General features: G+C 38.6%; 2 protein-coding genes and 1 long non-coding RNA gene across 3 annotated transcripts; 1 reads left to right on the top strand and 2 right to left on the bottom strand.

The window, feature by feature from the left end:
* Positions 1-12,764: 12,764 nt before the first annotated feature.
* LOC124613296 lies at positions 12,765-14,405 on the top strand. The gene has a single exon (XM_047141992.1). The coding sequence runs from the start codon at positions 12,765-12,767 to the stop codon at positions 14,403-14,405; it is 1,641 nt and encodes a 546-aa protein (XP_046997948.1).
* Positions 14,406-18,135: 3,730 nt separating this feature from the next.
* LOC124612624 lies at positions 18,136-18,842 on the bottom strand. The gene is made up of 3 exons (XR_006979555.1): positions 18,771-18,842; positions 18,347-18,418; positions 18,136-18,207 (listed from the first exon to the last, which is right to left on the bottom strand). It is a non-coding gene; the product is annotated as an uncharacterized LOC124612624 (long non-coding RNA).
* A 1,536-nt stretch (positions 18,843-20,378) lies between these two features.
* Positions 20,379-22,025, bottom strand: LOC124613295. Its single transcript, XM_047141990.1, has one exon. The coding sequence runs from the start codon at positions 22,023-22,025 to the stop codon at positions 20,379-20,381; it is 1,647 nt and encodes a 548-aa protein (XP_046997946.1).
* Between the last annotated feature and the right edge of the window lie 5,850 nt (positions 22,026-27,875).

Genomic DNA, 27,875 nt, shown 5'->3' with positions numbered 1-27,875 from the left:
TTCCCGACTGAGGCAAACACTTCATTGTGGAAAATTCAATTTTTCAAAAATATGTTCATTTTGTAGCGCACATCTTTCTGAAGACGTTGATGTATGTTCGAGGAAATTTCAGATATGTTATTTGTCTTTAGTGTGAAAAGTTGCAGTGCCACGCCCCTTCACACAACACAGCATTCTTTTATCGCACGTCACTGTATTTCGCTAAGGGAGTTCAAACTTGTATAGTTTATAATGAAAGCCATCAAGCCGACATTTAGCACAGTGGAAGTTAAAATGATCTATGGTGCCTCTCCTGCTCCCAGTCGACAGGTTTGACATCCTATCCCGCTTTTTTTTTTAATCCTCACAATTATTACTGGGTGGGATTATTTGTGATCGGGAGAATAAGAACTCATCAGAAAATTTTTATTCTTTATTGTCTATTAGTTAATAGCTTTCTCTTTTCGTGACATAAAATTAAATACAGGAAACTTAGCCAGCAATAACAAGAGACAAGCAAGACAGTATATACACTACTGGCCATTAAAATTGCTACACCACGAAGATGACGCGCTACAGACGAGAAATTTAACCGACAGGATGAAGATTCTGTATTATGCAAATGATTAGCTTTTCAGAGCATTCACACAAGGTTGGCGCCGGTGGTGACACCTACAACGTGCTGACAGGAGGAAAGTTTCCAACCGATTTCTCATACACAAACAGCAGTTGACCGGCGTTTCCTGGTGAAATGTAGTTGTGATGCCTCGTGTAAGGAGGAGAAATGCGTACCATCACGTTTCCGACTTTGATAAAGGTCGGATTATAGTCTATCGCTATTGCGGTTTATCGTATCGCGACATTGCTGCTCGCGTTGGCCAAGATCGAATGACTGTTAGCACAATATGGAATCGGCAGGTTCAGGAGGGTAATACGGAACGCTGTGCTGGGTCCCATCGACCTCGTATCACCAGCAGTCGAGATGACAGGCGTCTTATCCGCATGGCTGTAACAGATCGTGCAGTCACGTCTCGATCCATGAGTCAACAGATGGGGACATTTGCAAGACAACAACGCAATGACGACAATCTGAACAGTGGATGTTACATTCCAGATGTGTTACGGCCCGTGGCTCTACCCTTCATTCGATCCCTGCGAAACCCTACATTTCAGCAGCATAATGCACGACCGCATGTTGCAGGTCCTGTACGGGCCTTTCTGGATGCAGAACATGTTCAACTGCTGCCCTGGCCAGCACATTCTCCAGATCTCTCACCAATTGAAAACGTCTGGTCAATGGTGGTTAGATTAGATTAGATTAGATTAGATTACTACTAGTTCCATGGATCATGAATACGACATTTCGTAATGATGTGGAACGAGTCAAATTTTCCAATACATGACATAATTAGGTTAATTTAACAACATACTTAAGTTAATATAACGACTTTATTTTTTGTGTTTTTTTATTTTTATTTTTTATTTTTTTTTATTTTTTTTTTATTTTTTAAATATTTTTTTTCTTAATTTATATCTAAAAATTCCTCTATGGAGTAGAAGGAGTTGTCATTCAGAAATTCTTTTAATTTCTTCTTAAATACTTGTTGGTTATCTGTCAGACTTTTGATACTATTTGGTAAGTGACCAAAGACTTTAGTGCCAGTATAATTCACCCCTTTCTGTGCCAAAGTTAGATTTAATCTTGAATAGTGAAGATCGTCCTTTCTCCTAGTATTGTAGTTATGCACACTGCTATTACTTTTGAATTGGGTTTGGTTGTTAATAACAAATTTCATAAGAGAGTATATATACTGAGAAGCTACTGTGAATATCCCTAGATCCTTAAATAAATGTCTGCAGGATGATCTTGGGTGGACTCCAGCTATTATTCTGATTACATGCTTCTGTGCAATAAATACTTTATTCCTCAGTGATGAATTACCCCAAAATATGATGCCATATGAAAGCAATGAGTGAAAATAGGCGTAGTAAGCTAATTTACTAAGATGTTTATCACCAAAATTTGCAATGACCCTTATTGCATAAGTAGCTGAACTCAAACGTTTCAGCAGATCATCAATGTGTTTCTTCCAATTTAATCTCTCATCAATGGACATACATAAAAATTTGGAATATTCTACCTTAGCTATATGCTTCTGATTAAGGTCTATATTTATTAATGGCGTCATACCATTCACTGTACGGAACTGTATGTACTGTGTCTTATCAAAATTCAGTGAGAGTCCCTTTACAAGGAACCACTTAGTAATTTTCTGAAAGACAGTATTGACAATTTCATCAGTTAATTCTTGTTTCTCAGGTGTGATTACTATACTTGTATCATCAGAAAAGAGAACTAACTTTGCCTCTTCATGAATATAGAATGGCAAGTCATTAATATATAATAAGAACAACAAAGGACCCAAGACTGACCCTTGTGGAACCCCATTCTTGATAGTTCCCCAGTTTGAGGAATGTGCTGATCTTTGCATGTTACGAGAACTACTTATTTCAACTTACTGTACTCTTCCAGTTAGGTACGAATTAAACCATTTGTGCACTGTCCCACTCATGCCACAATACTTGAGCTTGTCTAGCAGAATTTCATGATTTACACAATCAAAAGCCTTTGAGAGATCACAAAAAATCCCAATGGGAGGTGTTCGGTTGTTCAGATCATTCAAAATTTGACTGGTGAAAGCATATATGGCATTTTCTGTTGAAAAACCTTTCTGGGAACCAAACTGACATTTTGTTAGTACTTCATTTTTACAGATATGTGAAGCTACTCTTGAATACATTATTTTCTCAAAAATTTTGGATAAAGCTGTTAGAAGGGAGATTGGACGGTAATTGTTGACATCAGATCTATCCCCCTTTTTATGCAAAGGTATAACAATAGCATATTTCAGTCTATCAGGGAAAATGCCCTGTTCCAGAGAGCTATTACACAGGTGGCTGAGAATCTTACTTATCTGTTGAGAACAAGCTTTTAGTATTTTGCTGGAAATGCCATCAATTCCATGTGAGTTTTTGCTTTTAAGCAAGTTTATTATTTTCCTAATTTCAGAGGGAGAAGTGGGTGAGATTTCAATTGTATCAAATTGCTTAGGTATGGCCTCTTCCATTAACAGCCTAGCATCTTCTAATGAACACCTGGATCCTACTATATCCACGACATTTAGAAAATGATTATTAAAAATATTTTCAACTTCTGACTTTTTGTTTGTAAAGTTTTCATTCAGTTTGATGGTAATACTGTCTTCCTCTGCTCTTGGTTGACCTGTTTCTATTTTAATAATATTCCAAATTGTTTTAATTTTATTATCAGAGTTGCTGATTTCAGACATGATACACATACTCCTGGATTTTTTAATAACTTTTCCTAATATAACACAGTAGTTCTTATAATTTTTGATAGTTTCTGGGTCACTACTCTTTCTTGCTGTCAAATACATTTCCCTTTTCCGGTTACAAGATATTTTTATACCCTTAGTAAGCCATGGTTTGTTACAAGGTTTCTTACGAGTATATTTAACTATTTTCTTGGGGAAGCAGTTTTCAAATGCATTTACAAAAATGTCATGAAATAAATTATATTTTAAATTGGCATCAGGTTCACGGTACACCCCATCCCAGTCTAACTGCTGTAGGCTTTCCCTGAAATTTGCAATTGTTAAATTGTTGACTGAACGTACTACTTTGGAGGACTGTTTAGTATTGCTGAATGGAGCTATGTTATATATTGTAACTAGCTGTGCACCATGATCAGAAAGACCATTTTCAACAGGCTTAGCATTTATCTGGTTAAACTTATCTTGGTCTATAAAGAAGTTATCTATCAGTGAGCTGCTATCCTTTACCACCCGAGTAGGAAAATCAATAACGGGTGTCAAATTGAAAGAACCGAGTAATACTTCAAGGTCATTTTTCCTATTACCCTCTTTCAGAGAATCTACATTGAAGTCCCCACAAATAATAATTTGCTTCCCCCTGTCTGACAGATAGCACAACAAGGAGTCCAAATTTTTCAGAAATAGATGAAAATTTCCTGATGGGAACCTATATACAGTTACAATTATAAATGTGCCTTTATTTAATTTAAGCTCGCAGGCACATGCTTCTATATGTTTCTCTACACAAAACTTTTTTGTTTCTATACTTTTTGCACAATGATAACTTTTGACATATATGGCAACTCCTCCTTTCTCCATATTTTCTCTCATTACATGTGCAGAGAGCTTATAACCACTTACATTTACCTTATCCATATCAGTAACAATGTGATGCTCGGACAGGCATAGTATATCTATTTCATTCTCAGCTTCTAAATCTTCTAAACAAACCAGAAGCTCATCTACTTTATTCTTTAAACTCCCAATATTTTGATGAAATATACTTACATTATCTTTAATTGTACTTTTATGAGAACCTTTCCTTATTCTAACATTTGCAGTACTCTCCTGTCTGAGTTTCTCATTGCGCTTAGGCCTAGTTCCTATACCAGTGGTCACATGGTGTTCAGAGAGGCAGATTATGTCAATTGGGTTGGGTGACTTTAATTCATCAATGGAATTACCTAGGACTGAGATACAACTTGGTGGAGATAAAATTTCTGGTGGCTCGTCACAATACGCCAGTCACTTCTCTTGATGAACTATGGTATCGTGTTAAAGCTGCATGGGCAGTTGTACCTGTGCACGCCATCCAAGCTCTGTTTGACTCAATGCCCAAGCGTATCAAGGCCATTATTACGGCCAGAGGTGGTTGTTCTGGGTACTGTTTTCTCATGATCTGTGCACCCAAATTGCGTGAAAATGAAATCACATGTCAATTCTAGTATAATATATTTGTCCAATGAATACCCGTTTATCACCTGCATTTCTTCTTGGAATAGCAATTTTAATGGCCAGTAGTGTATTTCATCAATCCTTAGGTTCCAGCATTTTTTTCTCTCTAATACTCTAATCTTGATACAACTTTACGCGGTTGCTTTCCTTTCTGCGAAAGAACCTATTACCTCACTAAAGTTCGTCAAACGTTCCTCTGCATGAAAAATCAACATGACGTTATCTAATACTGAAAAAGCGGCGTTGTATCAAGGACTGTTGTGGTTTCTCGATTTGATTTCGTCTGTTTTTTCACTCTCTGCTAGATAAAACGAAATACGCCTTTCTAATAGTGCAGCAATTGTAAGACACCCAAGTAAAAAAGACATTTTTATCCATCTCATTTACGTAAATAACAAAACAGAATATAAATAACGTAGTACCAATATCAAACGCCAATTATGCCTACTACGAGCAAAAAGTTTTTGTTAGGAAATAATTTCACATTTCATTCTCATGCTCCAGTTTCTCAAGCATGAGATCGAAAAGTAGACGTGCCCTTAGCGCTAGCATTTCACCCGGAACAAGTCCCGCCCATTCACCCCCCTCCATGCCTATCCGTAGTGTAAGGCCCTCCCCTAAACAGCAGCCAGTTCCGCGAACTGGAAGCTACAGCGAAGTTGCTATCGTCTCAGTCCAACACACTTTAGACTGCGATGAAATTCAGTAATGATAAGAAATTTAAGTTTTTCTGGATAGTAATATAATATGAATGTGTATTAATAAAAAAATAAAAATATTTATAGAGAATTGAAAGCATCGCCAGCAAGAGAAAACAAAAAAATAACGTGATGTTATTTAAGGGCAATAATGACAAATTTTCATTAACTAACTCACTTATTATAATACGTTCATTTGAGGGATACAACAGAGCAAACATACGATGCGAAAACAATGGTATTCAATCTGTTACGTTGGTAGTAAAACCACGGAAGCAGTCGAATAACTCTACTGTCTAAAATCAACATTATACAGATATAAGTCAAAGTCGTTTTGTTTATGTAGGCCCTCATAGTAGCTCACGAACATTAAAGAATATAATAATACCGTAAAGTAGATGTGCTTAATGAAAGCAGTAAGATATTTGCTTAAATGTCATATTTCGTTAGTATTTGTATGGGTAATGGGTGAATTTTAACTTGTAAATTCTTTCAATGCCATCCCTGCGCATTATAAACGAGGTTATAAAGAATTGTGGCTGTTTCTGTGTGATTAGTGTCCTATATGCAGTTGAAAACGTTTCAGGAAAATAATCTGTCGTTATTCTCTGCCCTGTCTGTTTTTAACCAACAGATTTATTAATTTCGTAAATGTCATTCAAACCATTTTTACAAATTATAATGATGATGATATGTTTGTTTGTCACGGAGTAGCTATGGAGGAAATACATGCTGCAGTGTTTCACATATGTAAAACGTCCTTCATGTGGTGCAAAGTAATTTTGATGCCCTTTGGAAGTATAGTGAACATTGGTGCTTGTTTCACATATATTGTCTGAGTTCTGAACCTGAAGTGTCAAGTATACTGTGGTTCCACTTTCTCCAAGCAATTTATTCTTTTAGGGTAGGTTTTTCCAGTTTTAGTTTTGGGTGCTTTTTTTCGCATAGAAGCATGTTTGTTCATAGGCTGTTCATGTGAATACTGAGTTCTCGTATTTAAAGAATTCATTGCTAACTTGTTTTCTCTTATGTTTGCTTTGGAAGTAGCTGGCACAGCTGAGACCAATTGTGGACGTTTTTTGTAACATGCCTTCTAACTATCTGGCAAAATTTAACACCTAAGAAGATATTAATTTAACATTCACTCCAAAAAGTCTGAACATTATGTCTGTTTGCATAATCTATTGTAAATCTATTGTAATTTCACAATTGTGCCTTGGAATCAATTTTTAATGTGCTGGAATAACTTTTGAACTGTACATATATACTTCGCCACAATATGAATAAAGAGGCACTTCTGCTTTTTAATTGTTTGTTTTTATATGTTAGCGAGTACCTGCATGATTGTATGTTCTACAACTTAAATTAATTTCACTGGCAAAGTGCTGATAATAGGGTGTGAGGGAGAGATAGGTTGTATACTATATTTTTTTTAAAACATCTGTGGACAGTTCCATCCTTACAGACATAACATTGGTACTATTGAAAGTGAAGGAATAACATGAAAATAAAATCCATATGCTACTTAGTTTTGTATGGAGATACCTCAATATGAACAACATACAACCAAGATCTTATCAAGCACTCCACACACATCTTCTCCTAAAAAAATTAAAGTTAGTGTTAATATAGAATGAGGGAATTTAATAATACTACTGGCTCTGTGTTGGGCTTGTGGAACTCGGTATATGAAATGTTGCAGATGTAGCATGTTTAGTATAACTTATTGTGAAAGACTGGATTATATACTTGAAATGTTAAAATAATTGTGCAGTTTAAGGTTTATGACCAAATGAAGAGCATTAAAATAACAGATTTAATATGAAAGATTTAATTTCGGTACTGAAAAATTTAATCTTTCCCTATATTCTGTGATAGGTTCTTGCCAACTTGTATCATCTTCTTTTGGCCATACAAATTAATTCCCCTTTCTGTCAAGCGATTTAACTAAATTTTTTTCACGTTGTTCCTTGGCATGTTGTCCAACAAATTAGTGCTAATGTCCTCATTCAGAATCTGGTTTAATAATAACCCACTGCTCATTAAACAATGACAATTTTTCACTAATGTAACACACAATGAAAGAATTTAGGAATGTTTCTTCTTGATTATTCTGGTTGCTGTTAGGTATGAACTGGAAGTCTGTGCCATTTCCAAACAACAATCTCATTTACTGTTCATTTCCTGATGGTACAAAGACTGTGCACTTGAGTGCTTGGGAGAGACCTGGTGTTATTCTGGTGCAGCTGTACCTGGTCAGCTCAGGTTTTCACCTTCACCACTGGAACTTATGTTATTACAACTTTTATTTAGGGAGTTTGTACACTGCACAGAAGACGTGCAGTCAGTAGTGAGAGTTTGTCTAGCTTTCACATGAAGCCAAACCTGATGATCTGTTTCCATCGCAGAATATTTCCATCACTTTAAGATAATAAGTTTTTTTTCATGAAGTACTCTTTTCTGATTAATAGCATGAACACCTAGCTTATCATCTTGCAGACAATCAGATACAATGGCATATGAAATTGGACTGACAACTGTGTAAATAGTGATTTGTTTATTACTTCAGCGTGTACTCCTTGACTCATTCTGATGACCAATATGATCTCACTTAAATCAGTCTGGAGAGCACAATAATGTTTCCTTCAAACACTCTGAATGCTGCATCCACAGTGATGGATGTTTCACCACCATGCTGGCAAGCACACAGCATCAGCCTCTGTTGTGGAAACCTGCAGCCATAGTGTTAAGTATAAAATTATGGCAGTAAATGAGTTAAATGAACTACTTTATTGCATCATTTCTAAAATATAAAAAGGTGTTTCCAAATATTGTATGAAATTTTTTGGTGGTCTCTAAATGATTTACTAAAACAATGAAATAGCAAAGTAACATTTTATACCAAATGCAGTGTACCAAAAGTCATGGTTCTTATCCATTTTCAGTAAATCATCATCTGCCCATTTTCTATAAAAATATAAATTATACCTCTTTATAGTGTTAAGTATTGTATAATTTCAGAAATTGTACATTATGACTTTTGAACTGATGCACAGGAAGACAAGCTTTTTTATTTGACTGTTTGTGGAATTACAAACCACCCGAATGGATTGCTGTATCATCTATGCATTTAAGAAAATAAACTGATTAAAAAGACAATTATTTATTTTCAAATGGTTGAAATGGCTCTGATCATTATTGGACTTAACATCTTAGGTCATCAGTCCCACAGAACTTAGAACTACTTAAACCTTACTAACCTAAGGACATCACACACATCCATGCCTGAGGCAGGATTTGAACCTGTGACTGTAGAGGTCCGTGGTTCCAGACTGAAGGGCCTAGAACTGCTCACCCACACTGGCCAGCTATTTATTTTACTGATGAAAATGGAAGTGAAAGATATCATACACTCCTGCATGTTATTCAATTAAAGGAAACCACAGAAGAACAAATTGAAATTAACAGAGGTGCACCACACCCATGGCCATCTTTATTCTTAGCCAATACAAATCTGTAGTAGGGACGGACACAGTGAAGGGTAACTGGAGTAAGTGAATTCATGTATAAAACCACGCAAATTTATTTTTCAGTAATAGGATTTCCATTGCTGCACATGTGTTAGAATAATAATTATAGTCATTTATCTTGAAATGTGTTAATTTGTTTCGAAACTTGTAAATTTCCACAGAGTTGCCATATACTTCTACAGATTGTTAGTTTTTCATCACTAACCATGATCATTGAACGCAGCAAGTGTGAAAGAAATCAGAAATTTTAGTTGAAAATGTTTACCTTTTGTGTTGTTTTCATCGAGTGAACCATTAATGAATGTGTTCATTACATTTGTCAGGCAATTGACCAAATACACAGTTCCAACCCATCTGATATAAAATGATCTTCTGGAAGTGAAGTATGTTGTCAATATTTGCTCTCATAGAAGCTGCCACTTTTGGAACAGCTGCAGTCAAGGTATTAATGAATTGTTGATACCAGTAAATGCACAAGTAGGTACATACAAAAGAAATTTATTCTTTCTCTGATATGTAGCCTACATAGTAACTCTGGATTAACATAGTCTTTTACAGATCCATAACTTTAAATGGTGATTACTGAGTTATGCAGTTAGCTTGGTTTTAAATTTATGTTGGTTCAAAACTCTAACTTTCACATATGTTGTAAGTATATTGTAACACAACAAAAGCACTTCCCTAGAATTTGAATATGGGTGGGAAGCCTACGTGTATTGCATATTGTAACTTGTAATGATTATATATTTCATGATTTATCTAAAATTTATTGTAACTAACGGAGACAAATATCACTAGTATTGCCACTTCTCTTCAAAGGCCTTCTGCATAGTGCTCCAAGTGTCAAAAAATTGTTTGTTCATGTCAAAGTAAAAGGTTTGGTTATTTTAGTAAATAATAAAGTTTTTTGAGCTAGTAAAATATTTTGAGAATATGAAAATTTTTGTTATTCTAGATTACATCCAGTCACACCTAGACCATATAAACAGGCTCTTGGGTAGCACTTTCTTCTCTGTAGCTAATGAGACCACTTGCCATACTTCAGGTGCATAAGTGCAAACTTGTTACAAAGATCATCTGAAAAAGTCAGCTAGTAAGAAATGGTTATGAAGTTACTTGTCATCCAAAATAACAATACTAATCCAAATGAAGGGGTCTTCAACTACTGGTGTCTTTTATGCAGAACAAAATCACAAAGCTATTACATTATTGTGAAGTTTCAGCAGCACCACTTCAGATCTCCCACAAAATTTCTAGCTTGGAACTATGTGAAATGAGCAAGGAAATAAAAAAAGCACAAATTCTAATACGACATACTTTTATTGCCTCAGTAAAATTTTTATAACAACTTAATACATCAGAATCAAACAAATGTGGAAACAAAGTGTAAGTGACATACAAGTGGACATCTGATAAGTCAAATAGTCAGTTGGCTTTGGTAGTGTGATATGCACAACAGTAATGCAGAAGTTCAACAGTCAGAAATAATTTTGGTTTGTTAACTCTATTATAAATGATTAAAAGATTTTCAGTGCTTACTACAGTGGAACAACTCTGAACATTTCCAAAGGGACAGAAGCATGTGTTGCAGCTTCACCCAAAATAATAAGCATTCTTGAATGTTTTGATTGGTTGGTTGGTTTGGGGGATTAAAGGGACCAGACTGCCATGGTCATCGGTCCCAAATGTTTTGAAATAACTCACAACTCCAATTAAATTATGATTACTGTTTATTGAGGGAGCCAAATATCATTACTGGCTCACTTCCCATTTTCCAAAAATACTCTGAGACTTAAGCAATGAAGACAATACTCATGAGTCTAATTATATAAAAGGACAAATAACTCCCAAAGGTCATTTAATAAAAAAAAAAAAAAAAGGAACAGACAAATAAAAAATAAAATAGTGTATACATTAAACTATATCCTACAGTGTGCCAAAATGTAGTCCTTATATGGACATTACACAATCAAACAAAAATACTGGGCACCAATAACATAGCAAATCTAGAATGAGATTGCAAATTACACTGATCAAAATTTGAGAACTGAGAGATGACATAACATTTTTCATTTACACAGAAACATACATTCATACAAGCTCACAGTGAGAACATACATGATACATCTATTTACAAAAGAATAAATATGCAAATACATCATCCACAGATTCTATGTGAAGTGGTTTTCATGGACATGAAGTAAATAAATAAGTCCTAAACATATCATCATTTAAGAAGTAATAATAAACTTTAAAGACAATATGTAAATCCACAATATACTGGAGTACAAAACATTCTTAACCTTTTGTAGACACGCACCATCAAACAGAAAATCAGAGTCCGCTCTTACTAATGCAGAATATATTACTCATTCGAACATGTACAGAGGTAAAATTTTCCAAACAGTTTGTGTTATTTGGTAGACTTGGTACATCAGTTAGTTCTACAAATAAATTTGTGAATTGAGTTGAGAAAGTTAGCCACCAGTAACCCATTTAACCTTCCCTTAAATTGAATGTATTACTAGTTACATGTTTTGAAGAGACAAATTATTTAAGTGGTATGTTCTTGAACAATGAACACCTTCAACACCAAAGTAACTACATTTGCATCTTTACTGTAGATTACTCTTATTTCTAGTAATGAACCATGAAATAAGCTGTTGATTTAAGCTGGCCGGAGAGGCCAAGCGGTTCTAGGCGCTACAGTCTGGAACCGCATGGCCGCTACGATCGTTCGTTCGAATCCAGCCTCAGGCATGGATGTGTGTGATGTCCTTAAGTTAGTTAGGTTTAAGTAGTTCTAAGTGTAGGGGACTGATGACCTCAGAAATTAAGTCCCGTAGTGCTCAGAGCCATTTGAACCATTTTGTTGATTTAAAGAGATACTATACATTGTGGCTGTTTTTACCACTTGTAGCTGTATGTTGTAATAGTGTTTAATAATGAGTTCTTTTAAATGTGAAGTTTGCGGCAATGAGTACAATTACCGCAAGACTCTGAAGAGGCATATATCCACAGCCCATCCACAGAAGCTGAGCGAAATGATGCCTCCTGTTACAGATAAGGAGCCTTCGTGTACATACCAACGCTACATATGCGACAAGGATTTTACTTGTAAAAGTAGTTTAAAACGCCACCAACAAAATATTCATGGCCAACCGCAACAGCAAGGGTTTAAGTGTACAATGTGTGCATTTGAAACCGATTCAAAAAAGTGCTGGATCGATCATTTTCAGTCTGCACACGGATTTTGTGTGAAACCAGAAGCCCTGGAACTCTCCAGTGAAGAAGAATTTTTAAAATGGAAAGAAGAAATAGAATGTGCTACACATTCCAAATTCATTAAAAGCTGTGGCACTAAATTTTACGATGAGGGCCCCACATGTTATTACGTTTGCCATCGCTCAGGTCAGTTTACCTCCAAAGGTGATGGGAGAAGACATCTGAAATTGACAGGAAGCAACAAAATTAATGGCAAGTGCCCTGCAGAGATTAAAGTGCAATACAAAGAAGGAAAATGCCACGTTACTTTTGTGTCCACTCACGTTGGTCACGATCTGGACCTAAGTCATCTCAACCTGACGGAAAAAGAACGGATGAAGATAGCTGAAGACATTGCTGCAGGAATCCCATTTCCTACTGTCCTCCAAAAAATTCAAGAAACAGTGCAGAGTTCGAATTTGGAGAGAGTGCATCTTACAACGATGCAGGATTTGCATAATATTGCAGCTGCGTATAACCTGTCTTCAAAGTCAGTCAGACATTCAAATGATGCGATCAGCGTTGAAGCTTGGGTGCAAGAAGTGCAGCAAAGTGACAATCCATGTGTATTGTTCTATAAGCCTCAAGAAACAATTAATGATCTGTACCCTGAACTGAAAAGTGAAGACTTTGCATTAATTATAATGAACAACGCACAAGGCGAAATATTAACAAAATATGGAGGTGACTGTATTTGTGTCGATGGAACTCATGGCCTAAATGGCTATGATTTTGAAGTTACAACATTACTTGTACTGGACGATATGAGGCAAGGATTTCCATGTGCTTTCCTCATATCTAACAGGAATGACTCAGATGATTTGAGTATATTTTTCAATTGTGTTAAGTCTCAGGTTGGACGGATTTCCCCAAAAGTATTCATGACGGACCTGGCAGAATCGTATAGTATCGCTTGGAACAAAACAATGGGACATCCTGAAATGAGACTTTTCTGTACCTGGCACGTCGATAGAGCCTGGAGGGCCAATATTAAGAGCAAAATTAGAAGTTTGGACAAGAGAAACGAGGTGTACAAACTTGTTAAATCGTTAATGCAGGTAAGAGATGTTGCTGTGTTTCAAGAATCCTTGATAAAAGCATTGCAGAAACTCAACAGCGATTCAGAGACTTCAGAATTTGGTCACTATTTCAAGACGTATTATGAAAAAAATGTGAAGTGTTGGGCATATTGTCATAGGATGCGATCCGGACTCAACACAAACATGCACCTGGAGAGCATGCATAAGACATTGAAATATATACATGCTAATGCAAAGCAGGTAAAACCTTTGGACAAAGGTATATCCGCTTTGATGTCGCTTGTAACAGCAAAGCTGTTTGACAGGCTCATTGTCAACGTGAAAGGGAAGCTAACAAGTAAAATGAAAAACATTCGCCGTAAACACAAATGCAGCATTCTGATGAATAAGGACTCAATTAGGAAGGTAAGCAGAAGTCGGGAAGTACCAGCCACAAAATCACATGAAGTTTACCTTGTACAAGAAAATAATATCTTCTGTAACTGTAAATTAGTGTGCACTGACTGTAAAGTGTGCATTCATAGGTATTCCTGCACGTGTATTGATTATAGCATTAAGTTAAATATGTGCAAGCATATACATAATGTTTGCCAACTAGACAGTACAGAACAAAATCCTTTTGAAATTTCTGAATTACAAGATGCAGTAGCTACAGATGTTGGAGATACGTCTTGCATTAATGAGAAAGAAGTGATTTTGAAGCAAGTAAGTGGAAATGCTAATTCCTGCACCCCAGAAGCATTGGCAGAAGAGAAGAGAAAAATTATTTCTAGGTTTTCAGAAATTGTTTCTGGTATGTCAGCTACTGAAGTTCAGCTGGCTAACAAAATGGTGACTTCGTTGAAGGTTAATGTAGGTGCTGTTCGCACCAGTAGTGGTATCTCTTTCATTAGCCCACAAAGAAGTCTCAAGAGGAAACTTTTGCCCCAGAGGAGGCTGTTTTCAACAAAGAAGACAAGTTCCTCAAAACGCATATCCATGGCAGTTCCTAATGCAGAAGAAACCAACAACATCCTGAGAACACTTCTGGATGAAGATTTATAGCACATTAGCTAGCATGTTGGTCTCGTATTGTGGAACATGTTGGTTCCTTTCTGTGTCCTGCCATCCAGATTTAGGTTTTTTATTATTTCCCTAAATCACTGAAGGCAAATGCTGGGATGGTTCCTTTGAAAGGCCAAGGCAGATTTTCTTCTCTGTCCTTGAAAGTGCCACAGCTTGTGCTCTGTTTCTGATGACTTCACTGGTGACAGGATGTCAAACATCAATCTTCCTTACATCTTCACCATCCTCTGGTATGGCAGTTCTGCTGATGTGTGGGATATTATGCACTGCCAGGAACTGATGCTGCTTTTGCCACCAGCCTAGAATGGTAGCATTGCTAGGTCACTCCGCTCCCAAGCCGAGCTGGGCAGTGATGACTGTGATTCAGGCTCAGTCTAATACCTGTTGATGACTATGCATTTGTCACCCATCCCTAAATTAAAACAGAGTAAGTTACAATCATCAACTTGTAATATATATTTATTTTTTATCCATCTAGATGAGTAACACACATACAACTGTTAAACAGGTTAAATATTTTCTTATTCTAGCTGGGAATATATCTAAATCTGATTGTTCACAATCAATTTTCCTGATAATGTAACTCATTTACCTAAAAATAAATTTCATAAATAAATATTATTTCATGATCCGTATAAACACATGGAGGTGGAATTAGGAATGAGTGGATAAGTCATTTGATATACAACTCAGCTGAAAGCCTTTTTGATTCCACTTTGTAGTATATATTTTACATTTTTTTAAAATCCCCTATTTCAAAAGTTATCTATAACCAAATTTCTCATATTCCAGAATGTTTTATTTTTAACTGGTTGTTATTTCCATAATACTGGCACATAGTTTGTACCCCTAATTTATCAGGGAACAAAAATGGCTTTTGTATTTGGAAACAAGTAATAATTTCAAACTTGTCATTAATCCAAGTAACATCCTGACACAGATGCTAACAGAGTAGATACTAAGTCTCACTGGCTGTCTGCTGGATGCAGATATTGATTGATTGTTTGAATGGGGAGAGGGATCAAATGGTGATGCCATCAGTCCCAAGTTCCAAAATGTCAGAGGCTGCGGGAGCAAAAAACCAACAGCACAGTCTAGTCGATGGCAAAAGAAAACAGTCAAAGATGCAGAAGGAACCCTGGGGTTGCAGGAAGAATAAAGAACAGGAGTAGGGGGAGATCATAATGTGCCTCACTCATGCTATGTGCAACAGGGTGCTGGAATCACTGCAAACCCACGCCGGTCCCCACATCATACCACGACTGTGACAATCGGGACAACACCAGGGGAAGATGACACAAGAAGAGGGGGTGGGGAGGAAACAGCACAAAATTCCAAACAAAATGGAGAGAAATGGGGGAGGGAAACCTGGCCGGAATGAAGGCAATGATGAAGGCCTCCAGTTATGGAAGAAAATTCAGGTACTTAAATATAGGGGACAAACCACTTTTAGGATGATAACCGAAGACAGATGTAACTACGCAAGGTCGTCTGCTAACGTCTGGAACAATGAAGAGTGGAAGAGCATGTTTAATGCGAAAGGCCAAAAGATGGGGGAGTCTAGTAAAATATGGATTACAGTGAGGGGTGGGGGGCGGGGGCAGATCATTATGGAGTAAGAGGCTTGAGTCAACCTGGTATGACCAATACAAAGATAGCAGAGGATGGTAGATCCGCTGTAGGCCATGCGGTACGAGTCCCCTTATTGCAAGAAGTTTATTGGGAAGGTGGTGGACTCAAAGAGTCAGCGCAAGACTGAGCAAAAAGGAATCTGATGTGAAGCAATACGGTTTCACATCACACTGATAAACCATAACCTTGACACCCGAATAAAGTGGTCATTATCAATGTGGTTGTCCTTACAGCCTTTCTGAACAAAATGAACGCCTTGCCATTCCAGACTGTCCTGAAGTTCACCAGTTTGGAAGATGAGGTCACTATGAGAAATGACACCCTGAAACATATTCAAAGGCTATTGAGGAGTAATGGACATCAAAATGCACTACTCAGCCACACCAATGGCCACCTGGAATAGGAGCTGTTGCTGAGAGTTCCAATGCTCCAGAGCGACAAGCCACTACTCCTAGGCATACACAGGGAGGTAGCAGCTCAAGTATCAGAACTGTGATCCCTGTGTTGTCAGAGGACACAAGCAAAAGAGTACATAACACCCCATGAAATGGGTACCATGCTAGCTGTAGAGCATGAAAAGGACAATGGCTTCAGGTAAAAAATGGAAGAGCTGGTAAGGCCACATGCCAAAGACTTCATGTATGGAGGTGTTCCCCTTGTGGCTCACACCATGGAGACCAAATTTAGAGGAGTTCAAACTCCAAAGAGGGACCAAACACTCCAAATAGGAAAGTGAAAAGCAAGAAGAATAAAACTGTAAGAGATAGCAAAAAACCTGGATTGCCAGGCCAGTGTAAGCAAGGAAACAGAGATATAAAGAAAGGGAAGAGGGAAAGAAGTGAGGACAGGGATGGATGAGCACGGGAGAGTTAATGCAGCCTGGAAAAGTAGAAAGGATTCAATTACTAGGAGCCTTATGTGCTCCATGCACAAACTCACAAAATAGTTATGACCTCACAAAATAGTTATGACCCCTCTCACTGGGGAATGGGGATGGGGGATGGAGGGATGGATGCAGATATGGAAACATGATCCTGTGATGTTAAAGATAAATAAATAAACTTTTGAATACCTGAGTGTTAGTGGATTTGCTCCAAATATCCACTGGCCAAACTGCAAACCTGGGGTACAGAGGTCCGACTGGCCTTCCTGACAAGTCTATTTCTCATGCACCACCATCCATTGGAGCAGACAAACTATCCAACACTGTTGACACCATTATAGTGGCATGCTGTATTGCCATGCTAGGTGTCAGTCATGACAAAGCATCATAGTGTACACAGCTACTCACTGCTTACTCTAGAGTCCTGCAAATAAATATTAAATTTACTAAGCATATACGAATTCTGAGATAACTCACAACTCATCTCAAAAATGTGCATAACATAGAATCAGTCTCTTACCTAGAGTGAAACGAAATGACCGTATAGCATTTCTGTCCAGGAGATCCTATGCAGAACCATTCGGCTGCCTACTGCAAGTCTTCACCAGATGATGCCACTTTGGTGATTTGCATTTGAAAAAAGGTAAAATGGTGATAATGGCAACACATAACCCAGCCCCCGAGAGGCTAGACTCTCCGACTTGGACAGGAATTGCACCTGAGACCCTGCGTACCTATCAGTCTCTCTAACCACACAGCTACTGGGACAGACATAGCTAGCTAAGGTGGCATGTTGGATGTGTTGCTGCCATTTTCAGTGACACTTGCTGTGTCACACAGACAAACCGACAGGCCCTGAAAGTAAATATTAAACCAGAGTGCAGACATAGTGCATTGGAACAGAACAGTAACATTGAGCATATGTGAATTTAGTGATGAGTCACAGGGCATTTCTGTATAGTGCATAACACTGAATTAATCTCATACCTGGTGTGCTGTGTGGAAGCTCTTGCTTTCATGGTTTATCGAAAGCACCATTCTAAACTCATTCACTGACAGGTCCTGTAAGTAAACATTAAATCACAATGCAGGCATTCAGTATTGGAACAGGAAAGAAATATTGGATATACATAAATATAAGGATGACCCATGAGGCATTTCAGTATTGTGCCTAACACAGAATTAATCTCATACCTGGTGTGGTGTGTGGAAGGTCTTGCTGCCATGGCAACCCAAAACCTTGCTGATCACACTCAGTGTCAGGCTCTGTAAGCAAACAATTAAACAGTAAATCACAATGCAGGCATTGTATATTGGAACAGGGAAGTAACATTGGGCATACATGAAGATAGAGATGTCTCACAAGCATTTCAGTATTGTACCTAACACAAAATTAATCTCATACCTGGTGTGGTGTGTGGAAGGTCTTGCTGCCATGGCAACCCAAAACCTTGCTGATCACACTCAGTGTCAGGCTCTGTAAGTAAACAATTAAACAGTAAATCACAATGCAGGCATTGTATATTGGAACAGGGAAGTAACATTGGGCATATATGAAGATAGAGATGTCTCACAAGGCATTTCAGTATTGTGCCTAACACAGAATTAATCTCATACCTGGTGTGGTGTGTGGAAGGTCTTGCTGCCATGGCAACCCAAAACGTTGCTGATCACACTCAGTGTCAGGCTCTGTAAGTAAACAATTAAACAGTAAATCACAATGGAGGCATTGTATATTGGAACAGGGAAGTAACATTGGGCATATATGAAGATAGAGATGTCTCACAAGGCATTTCAGTATTGTGCCTAACACAGAATTAATCTCATACCTGGTGTGGTGTGTGGAAGCTCTTGCTGCCATAGCATACCAAAACCTTGCCGATCACACTCAGTGTCAGGCTCTGTAAGTAAACAATTAAACAATAAATCAGAATGCAGACATTGTATATTGAAACAGGGAAGTAACATTGGGCATACATGAATATAGAGATGTCTCACAAGGCATTTCAGTATTGTGTGCAACACAGAATTAATCTGATACCTGGTGTGCTATTTTGGACCTGTTGCTGCATTGGTTGACTCAAAGTTTGTTGCACATACGAACTGACAGGTACAGGATTATTAATCATGTTCCATACATAGAACAGAAAAATTGCACTGGAGATGTGTGAAATAGAAGATATATCACATGCAGTGTGGTCCATTTCATGGAATTACCATCACATACCAGGTGATGCTTGTTGCGTGGCTCACTGCTGTGTGTGCCACTGTGTTTTCACTCAGTAATTCTAATGGCATACTTAATCTGCCATACAGAGAAAGCACGTTATTCTCCAAGCATTTACTCAATGTGGCATATTAAATTTTCATCAGTGTTATAGCAGCCTATTACTTGTGAGTCATCTGTGTAGAGGATGATATCAGACTGAACAAAGCATGACATATCATTGTGTACTCTAAGTTCAAACTTATTTGCAGGTTCCAGCAATACTGATAGAATGACTGAGTGGAAATACAGCAGCACACCACAGCAAATAAAAAATAATTTAACTGTGCTAACCCAGGAATTGTTCACTTCACCACAAAAAAAGGCTGTGGAATGTTTATGTGAAATACACTATTTGATAAAAAAAATTTGTCAAAAAGATATGTGTACCAGTAATTAAAATGATATCGTCGAGTTAACAATGCAGGGTACTAAGTAAAAAAACAAAATCATGAACACCATAAATAATATCACTGATTAAATTTTAAAAAAATATATCTTGTGAATATTTTATTTCAATCATCACCTAATGTATTATTTTTTGGGGTTCTCAGAAAACTAATTTCCTCAATGCTTTTAGACTACAAAAAATACTATCTGAGCCATAGTGGGAGCTGAAACATAACACACAGGTTTTTCAGTGAGAGTGATTCAGTCAGAGACTAGAACTACATGAAAAAACTCCACATCACATGAACATGAAATTTATAAATAAAATCTGAAAGGGGAAGTATGACAAAATAGTAATAATAATACTGAAGCACACATGGTAAGATATCTGAAGGATATTCATACTATATCATACTGTAGAAAATGTACCAAATGATAATAATGTCAAGTAGCAGCCCTATCTGTCTAAAGAAGTAACACCATATGAACTACCACAATAGACTATAGCCTTCGGTGATAACCATGTATTGTCTACCTGAAGGAGTAACTACATATGTATTATAACCTAGATTATGGTTATCAGTTTGTATAAAGAGGTGGAATTGATAGGGAACTTATGTCACTATCTTCATTTGTATGAGGCATGTTATGTAATGATAAAATTTTGAAGTGATTTTCGTGTCAGAATGTTCATACTACATCCCAATGTAGAACTAATCACAACAGATTTGGGCACTTGAACATTTAAAATATTTTAATATTAAATGCAAATAGTTGCAAATTAATGGTACAGACCTCCATCCAGAAGTGTTCTCAGGATGTTGTTGGTTTCTTCTGCATTAGGAACTGCCATGGATATGCGTTTTGAGGAACTTGTCTTCTTTGTTGAAAACAGCCTCCTCTGGGGCAAAAGTTTCCTCTTGAGACTTCTTTGTGGGCTAATGAAAGAGATACCACTACTGGTGCGAACAGCACCTACATTAACCTTCAACGAAGTCACCATTTTGTTAGCCAGCTGAACTTCAGTAGCTGACATACCAGAAACAATTTCTGAAAACCTAGAAATAATTTTTCTCTTCTCTTCTGCCAATGCTTCTGGGGTGCAGGAATTAGCATTTCCACTTACTTGCTTCAAAATCACTTCTTTCTCATTAATGCAAGACGTATCTCCAACATCTGTAGCTACTGCATCTTGTAATTCAGAAATTTCAAAAGGATTTTGTTCTGTACTGTCTAGTTGGCAAACATTATGTATATGCTTGCACATATTTAACTTAATGCTATAATCAATACACGTGCAGGAATACCTATGAATGCACACTTTACAGTCAGTGCACACTAATTTACAGTTACAGAAGATATTATTTTCTTGTACAAGGTAAACTTCATGTGATTTTGTGGCTGGTACTTCCCGACTTCTGCCTACCTTCCTAATTGAGTCCTTATTCATCAGAATGCTGCATTTGTGTTTACGGCGAATGTTTTTCATTTTACTTGTTAGCTTCCCTTTCACGTTGACAATGAGCCTGTCAAACAGCTTTGCTGTTACAAGCGACATCAAAGCGGATATACCTTTGTCCAAAGGTTTTACCTGCTTTGCATTAGCATGTATATATTTCAATGTCTTATGCATGCTCTCCAGGTGCATGTTTGTGTTGAGTCCGGATCGCATCCTATGACAATATGCCCAACACTTCACATTTTTTTCATAATACGTCTTGAAATAGTGACCAAATTCTGAAGTCTCTGAATCGCTGTTGAGTTTCTGCAATGCTTTTATCAAGGATTCTTGAAACACAGCAACATCTCTTACCTGCATTAACGATTTAACAAGTTTGTACACCTCGTTTCTCTTGTCCAAACTTCTAATTTTGCTCTTAATATTGGCCCTCCAGGCTCTATCGACGTGCCAGGTACAGAAAAGTCTCATTTCAGGATGTCCCATTGTTTTGTTCCAAGCGATACTATACGATTCTGCCAGGTCCGTCATGAATACTTTTGGGGAAATCTGTCCAACCTGAGACTTAACACAATTGAAAAATATACTCAAAACATCTGAGTCATTCCTGTTAGATATGAGGAAAGCACATGGAAATCCTTGCCTCATATCGTCCAGTACAAGTAATGTTGTAACTTCAAAATCATAGCCATTTAGGCCATGAGTTCCATCGACACAAATACAGTCACCTCCATATTTTGTTAATATTTCGCCTTGTGCGTTGTTCATTATAATTAATGCAAAGTCTTCACTTTTCAGTTCAGGGTACAGATCATTAATTGTTTCTTGAGGCTTATAGAACAATACACATGGATTGTCACTTTGCTGCACTTCTTGCACCCAAGCTTCAACGCTGATCGCATCATTTGAATGTCTGACTGACTTTGAAGACAGGTTATACGCAGCTGCAATATTATGCAAATCCTGCATCGTTGTAAGATGCACTCTCTCCAAATTCGAACTCTGCACTGTTTCTTGAATTTTTTGGAGGACAGTAGGAAATGGGATTCCTGCAGCAATGTCTTCAGCTATATTCATCCGTTCTTTTTCCGTCAGGTTGAGATGACTTAGGTCCAGATCGTGACCAACGTGAGTGGACACAAAAGTAACGTGGCATTTTCCTTCTTTGTATTGTACTTTAATCTCTGCAGGGCACTTGCCATTAATTTTGTTGCTTCCTGTCAATTTCAGATGTCTTCTCCCATCACCTTTGGAGGTAAACTGACCTGAGCGATGGCAAACGTAATAACATGTGGGGCCCTCATCGTAAAATTTAGTGCCACAGCTTTCAATGAATTTGGAATGTGTAGCACAATCCATTTCTTCTTTCCATTTTAAAAATTCTTCTTCACTGGAGAATTCCAGGGCTTCTGGTTTCACACATAATCCGTGTGCAGACTGAAAATGATCGATCCAGCACTTTTTTGAATCGGTTTCAAATGCACACATTGTACACTTAAACCCTTGCCGTTGCGGTTGGCCATGAATATTTTGTTGGTGGCGTTTTAAACTACCTTTACATGTAAAATCCTTGTCGCATATGTAGCATTGGTATGTACACGAAGGTTCCTTATCTGTAACAGGAGGCATCATTTCGCTCAGCTTCTGTGGATGGACTGTGGACATATGCCTCTTCAGAGTCTTGCGGTAACTATACTCGTTGCCGCAAACTTCACACTTAAAAGAACTCATTATTAAACACTATTACTACACACGAAACGCTTTTCACACGAATAGTTCACACACAGACGGTACACGATAAAACACACCCAAAACACTTTTAACACTATAAAACACTTTTAACACTTTTCACACGCAATACACGATGAAACACTTCTAACAAGCAAAACACTTCACACGCGAAATATGTTAAATAAATCGGCTAAAAGAACAATGCTCTGCCGCAACGTGCAGCCGAACGCGGAAACCACATGGGTCAACTGAAACGATGCCCAGTCCACGAACAAAGACTGGGAAAACCGGGGGTGAACCGGTGGCCGGTGGGGGTGAGTGGGCGGGACTTGTTCCGGGTGAAATCCTAGCGCTAACGTTTCCTGAAAAGTAGTAGTAGTAGTACGAAATTTTTATAGAAATTTAGAATGTTGAAATTCTTGCCATAACTAATTCTGTAACCATTCCTGCCACTGGCAAAACTTATTCTCCGGTTAACTTCACTAACACTTCCAGAATCACCGTTATAGTTATTTCGCATTTATTCTCCAGTTAGGCGTTATTACGTGTTCGTACAACACGTTTCCCGCTCTGTTCCGTGAATAGAACTTAAACAGCTGCTACACAGTGAGTGTACAACTGGCCCTTTGTTAGTAGTGTAGCGATCTGCAAAAACAGACCGAGAAAATAATACACCGGGAAAATAATATGTAATCTTTCTTGGTTGTTATTCTTGTTAGTCAATTATTTCCACCCTGGTAGTCTGAATCTATAGATTGCGCTAGTAATTATAACAACGTTTATCAATCGCACACCCTATCAACCACATAAACAAACAGCGATTGGTATTCATCTGGTCGGGTTTGTTCGGCTCAGCTGGTATAGGCCCGTCTCTTTTTTTCTGCGGCAAAGTTTTCATTTCAAATGCGATGGGTATTCTCCTGGGAGAGGCATCACATACACTATGCACGCATTCAAAAATCAACTTATGATTCGTTCAGGCATGAACTTAGAATGTCTTGAAAAAGATTCAGTAACCAATAGAGACGGGTTTCAAATCCATATGATTAATCGACAGAGCAACGAACGCTAGATCGTGGGCGCTTTGTGAAACAAGGTTTGTTTCATCAAGATTATGAATTTAGGTTCCCCTGAAATTACCACCCGCGGAGATACTCCGATTTATCCCCACCGCCATACCCCGTAGATCCGGCCACGCTGCTCTTCCCTAGTTTGCGGAACAGTGGTAGGCGCAAACGTGGTCTTGGATGATCGTCACGTTCTATACCAATGTGACAGAAGTCGCGGGATAGCGATATGCACACATACAGGTGGCAAGTAGTACCGCGCGCACAAAGTGTAAAAGAGCAGTGAAATGGTGGAGCTGTCATTTGTACTCAGGTGATTCATGTGAAAAAGGCTTCCGACGTGATTGTGGCCGCACGACGGACTTTGAACGCGGAGTAGTTGTTGGAGCTAGACTTGTGGGAAATTACATTTCGGAAACCATTAGGGATATCATTATTCCGAGACCACAGTGTCAAGAGTGTGCCGAGAATACCAAATTTCAGGCATTACCTCTCACCACGGACAACGAAGCGGAACTGTCAGCGCTAACAAACAAGCAACAATGCGTGAAATAGCCATATGAATCTATGTGGTATTTACGTCGAACGTATCGGTTAGGACAGAGCAGTAAAATTTGGCGTTAATGGGCTGTGGCAGCAGATGAACGACGCGAGTGTCTTTGCTAACAACACGACACCGCTGCAGCGCCTCCCCTGGCATCGTGACAGTGTCGGTTGGGCTCTAGACGACTGGTAAACAGTGACATAGTCAGATGAGTTCCGACTGCAGTTGGTAAGAGCTGATGGTAGGTTCCGAGTGTGGCGCAAACCGCACTGAACCATGGACTCAGGTTGTCTACAAGGCACTGTGAAAATTGATGGTGGTTCCATAATGGTGTGGGCTGTGTTTACGCGCAGTGGACTGAGTAGCTATGTTTGTCTATTTGCAGACCATATGCAGCCATTCACGGATTTCACGTTCTGAAACAACTATGGATTTTTTTATGGGTGACAGTGCTCCATATCACTGGGCCAAGCTGTTCGTGATTGATCTGAAGAGCGATCTGGATAGTTCGAGCGAATGATTTGGCCATCCAGATCGCCCGACGTGAATCCCATAGAACATTTACGGAACATAATCGAGAAGTCAGTTCGTGCACAAAACTCTGCACCGGCAACACTTTCGCAGTTACAGGCGGCCATAGAGGCAACATGGCTCATTTTTTGCAGGTGACTTCCAAAGACCTGACGAGTCCATGCCATGGTGAGTTGCTGCACTACGCCGGGCAAAACGAGGTCCAGCACGGTATGAGGACGCGTCCCACAGCCTTTGTCACCCCCTTGTAGCGTGATTGAGACATTTTGTGTTAGGCTCGCTCGAACACTGAAGGAAAACATGAGTATAACACACGCTGGTATCTCTGTACATCCTTATGACAGGTTCACTTAACACACCTTGTCCTTATTCCTTGTGCTTGCGTCATTAGCTATGAGCGAATCATAGCTGTGTGTTCTCTACTTCATTTATCAAAGACCTAACAATAACCGGACAGGCTGGACTTGTGTTTATTTGAATCCCTGCGGCCGTCGTTGCCCGTAGATGAAGCCTAATGGTGCTGTGCTGCTGCTTTTTTATTCAAGCAGCACCTCATTTAGTCTCTCGAGGCTGAGCAAAACCCGTTTCTAGCTTCCTGACCTCATAAAAAATTTGATGAGGCATTGGGAATCTTTACGCACCTAAAGCAGCGGCGACGCAAACCAGTTTTTCCTTCAATCTGTCTCCATCATTATTCGTCATTGTGTCAGAGAGTTCTTCGATGAGGACACAGTCTTTTTTTCCCTTTTAACCGAACACGCTGACCCACCGTGCCGGCGATAATTCAGCTATGGAGAAGGTCTATGGCTTTGCGGCTGTAATGCACAGATACAAAATTGGATATACGGCGTATATATGGATGTATCTATGATTCACACCTCCTCGTAAACCACTGGACCGATTTCAACCCGACTTGATACACATATATCACTTACTTTCCGGAAAGATTCGCCGTGGAGTAAGAACCACGTAGCTACCATAGGAGTGGGGGTAGGGGTAAGAAAGCGGTGCAGCTCACGACGCTCAAATTCCAGTAGTCACTCAGCATTTGGGAATGAGAGTTATTACTAATTCTGTTCGTAACACTTTCAATGAACAGAATCTACGTATGCCACTGACTATACCTACAAAAATATACCATTGTATGACACACAGTTCAAGAGATATGACGTCACTGAGACGCGTGAAATACTCCAGCATCCTGTATGACATTCCATTACTTCTTTACTACTCACTCTATTTGCAACACTGTACCTGCCGAATTACGTGATTGTGCAGTACCTAACAGTTCAGAGTATACGACGTCATAAACATTGAATTACGTGAAAATGAAGTGTAGGGTGAAACTTGGTAGAGATACAGGTGAAATATATGTACCTGTAAGATACTTTAAATATGTCTGAAACGTGCGTACGCGTGCAAACCCACGGGTAAAAAGCTCATCCTAACCCCTGGAACGTTTTCCTTGAAATTTGGTACACATGTCGGTTGCGATCTGGAGAGAAATACTGAGAGAGTGAGAACAACGGGACACCTACTGGGGTGAGCGTGGTAATGTGAAGGTAGAAATGAAGATGAGGTGATAGACAGACAAAGAGGAGGAAGGACGAAAAGGACACAGATAGAGGGGAGGGGAATACGGACGGAGAAAGGAGCAGATGGACAGAGAGTTGGGTGTCGGGGAGGGGACGGTGCTGCAGCAAGTGGAGGCAAAGAGAGGGCGCAGAGGAGTTTGACAGACAGGAGTGAAAGAGGAGTGGACAGGGCTAGGGTGAAAAATGAGATGAACAAATAGAAGATTGGAATACACACATACCCGTGGCAACTCCGGATACTCCACTAGTTTGTTTACAAAATATATAATGAATACAGATACTATTTGTTTGCAAAATATACAATTCTCCTCCAAAACGACAAGCAATTCCCAAAGTTCGTTAACTCGCAACGGAAGCTTTTCGAACGAGCTCGGCTTGTACAGACTCGACTGCTCCATGCTACAGGACCACATGTCGTAGCATTACAAGCATATAGTAATGTACATTGCTCTCGTGTACATGTGGACAGTCACTGGCCACCGGCTGCCTCGTATCTACCGCTTTTCTCACATGTCGCAGGCAGATGTCATTAGTATACCTTTATAACTTAACTTGAGTCAAAATGGTTAGAATGAATAAAGCATCTGGCTCTTCGTGGCGTGAGCCTTGACACGCTGTAAACTATAATGTTTCAGTTCGAACAGAAGAGAATACGCAAATACTATCATCATCATCATCATCAATGTGTTCTGACCGTAGGCAGTTTCCTGACACCATTGCTGGCTCCATCTGACCTTGTTCCAGGTAAACTGCTTTCTAGTTTGGCACATTCCTATTTTCGCTGCAACTAGCGTTTTTATTCTTCTTCTACCATTTTTTTGTCCTTCCGCTGCACCATCGGTAGCTTTCGTTAGAATTCCTTTTCTCCTCAGCATCTCCCCACCCATTTTGTTTTCCTTTTCTTAACTAGGTTAGGGAGAGTTATTTTCTTTTACACTTTCCATTGCTTCACTGTTCTTTTCTTTCTCTACCCATTTTATTTCTCCATTCTCCAGCAAACACAATTCTCGAATGCCTCAGGTTTCTGTCTCTGTCTGTCTTTCCAGCTTCCATATCCGTATTGAAAAACAACACATATGCAGCGTTTAACAAACCTTTTCCACAACTCCAACCCCATTTTGTAGCAGAGTAAGCATTTCTCTTTTGTGAAAACTTGCTTTACCATTGCGGTTCTTCATTTTTTTTCTTTATTCGTCCAGTTATCAGATATATGCTCCACAAATGCCTGTCTCGTGCGACTCGTTTAATTTGTCCCTCTATGGCTTCTGCTTTGGTTACTTCTTTTTCAAATAATCTCATCGTCTTAGTTTTTTCTGTGTTCATTCTTATTCCATGCTATTAAAATCCTTCA

Source organism: Schistocerca americana, chromosome 4 (genome assembly GCF_021461395.2).
Source record: "Schistocerca americana isolate TAMUIC-IGC-003095 chromosome 4, iqSchAmer2.1, whole genome shotgun sequence".
Taxonomy (NCBI): domain Eukaryota; kingdom Metazoa; phylum Arthropoda; class Insecta; order Orthoptera; family Acrididae; genus Schistocerca; species Schistocerca americana.
The sequence above is the reverse complement of the archived record's forward strand: the minus strand, read 5'-3'. Positions and strand labels throughout refer to the sequence as shown.

What these genes read in the sequence shown, in the direction of transcription:
- LOC124613296 (XM_047141992.1), top strand. Translation starts at nt 12,765, where the DNA reads ATGCAGGATTTGCATAATATTGCAGCTGCGTATAACCTGTCTTCAAAG.
- LOC124613295 (XM_047141990.1), bottom strand. Translation starts at nt 22,025, where the DNA reads ATGCAGGATTTGCATAATATTGCAGCTGCGTATAACCTGTCTTCAAAG.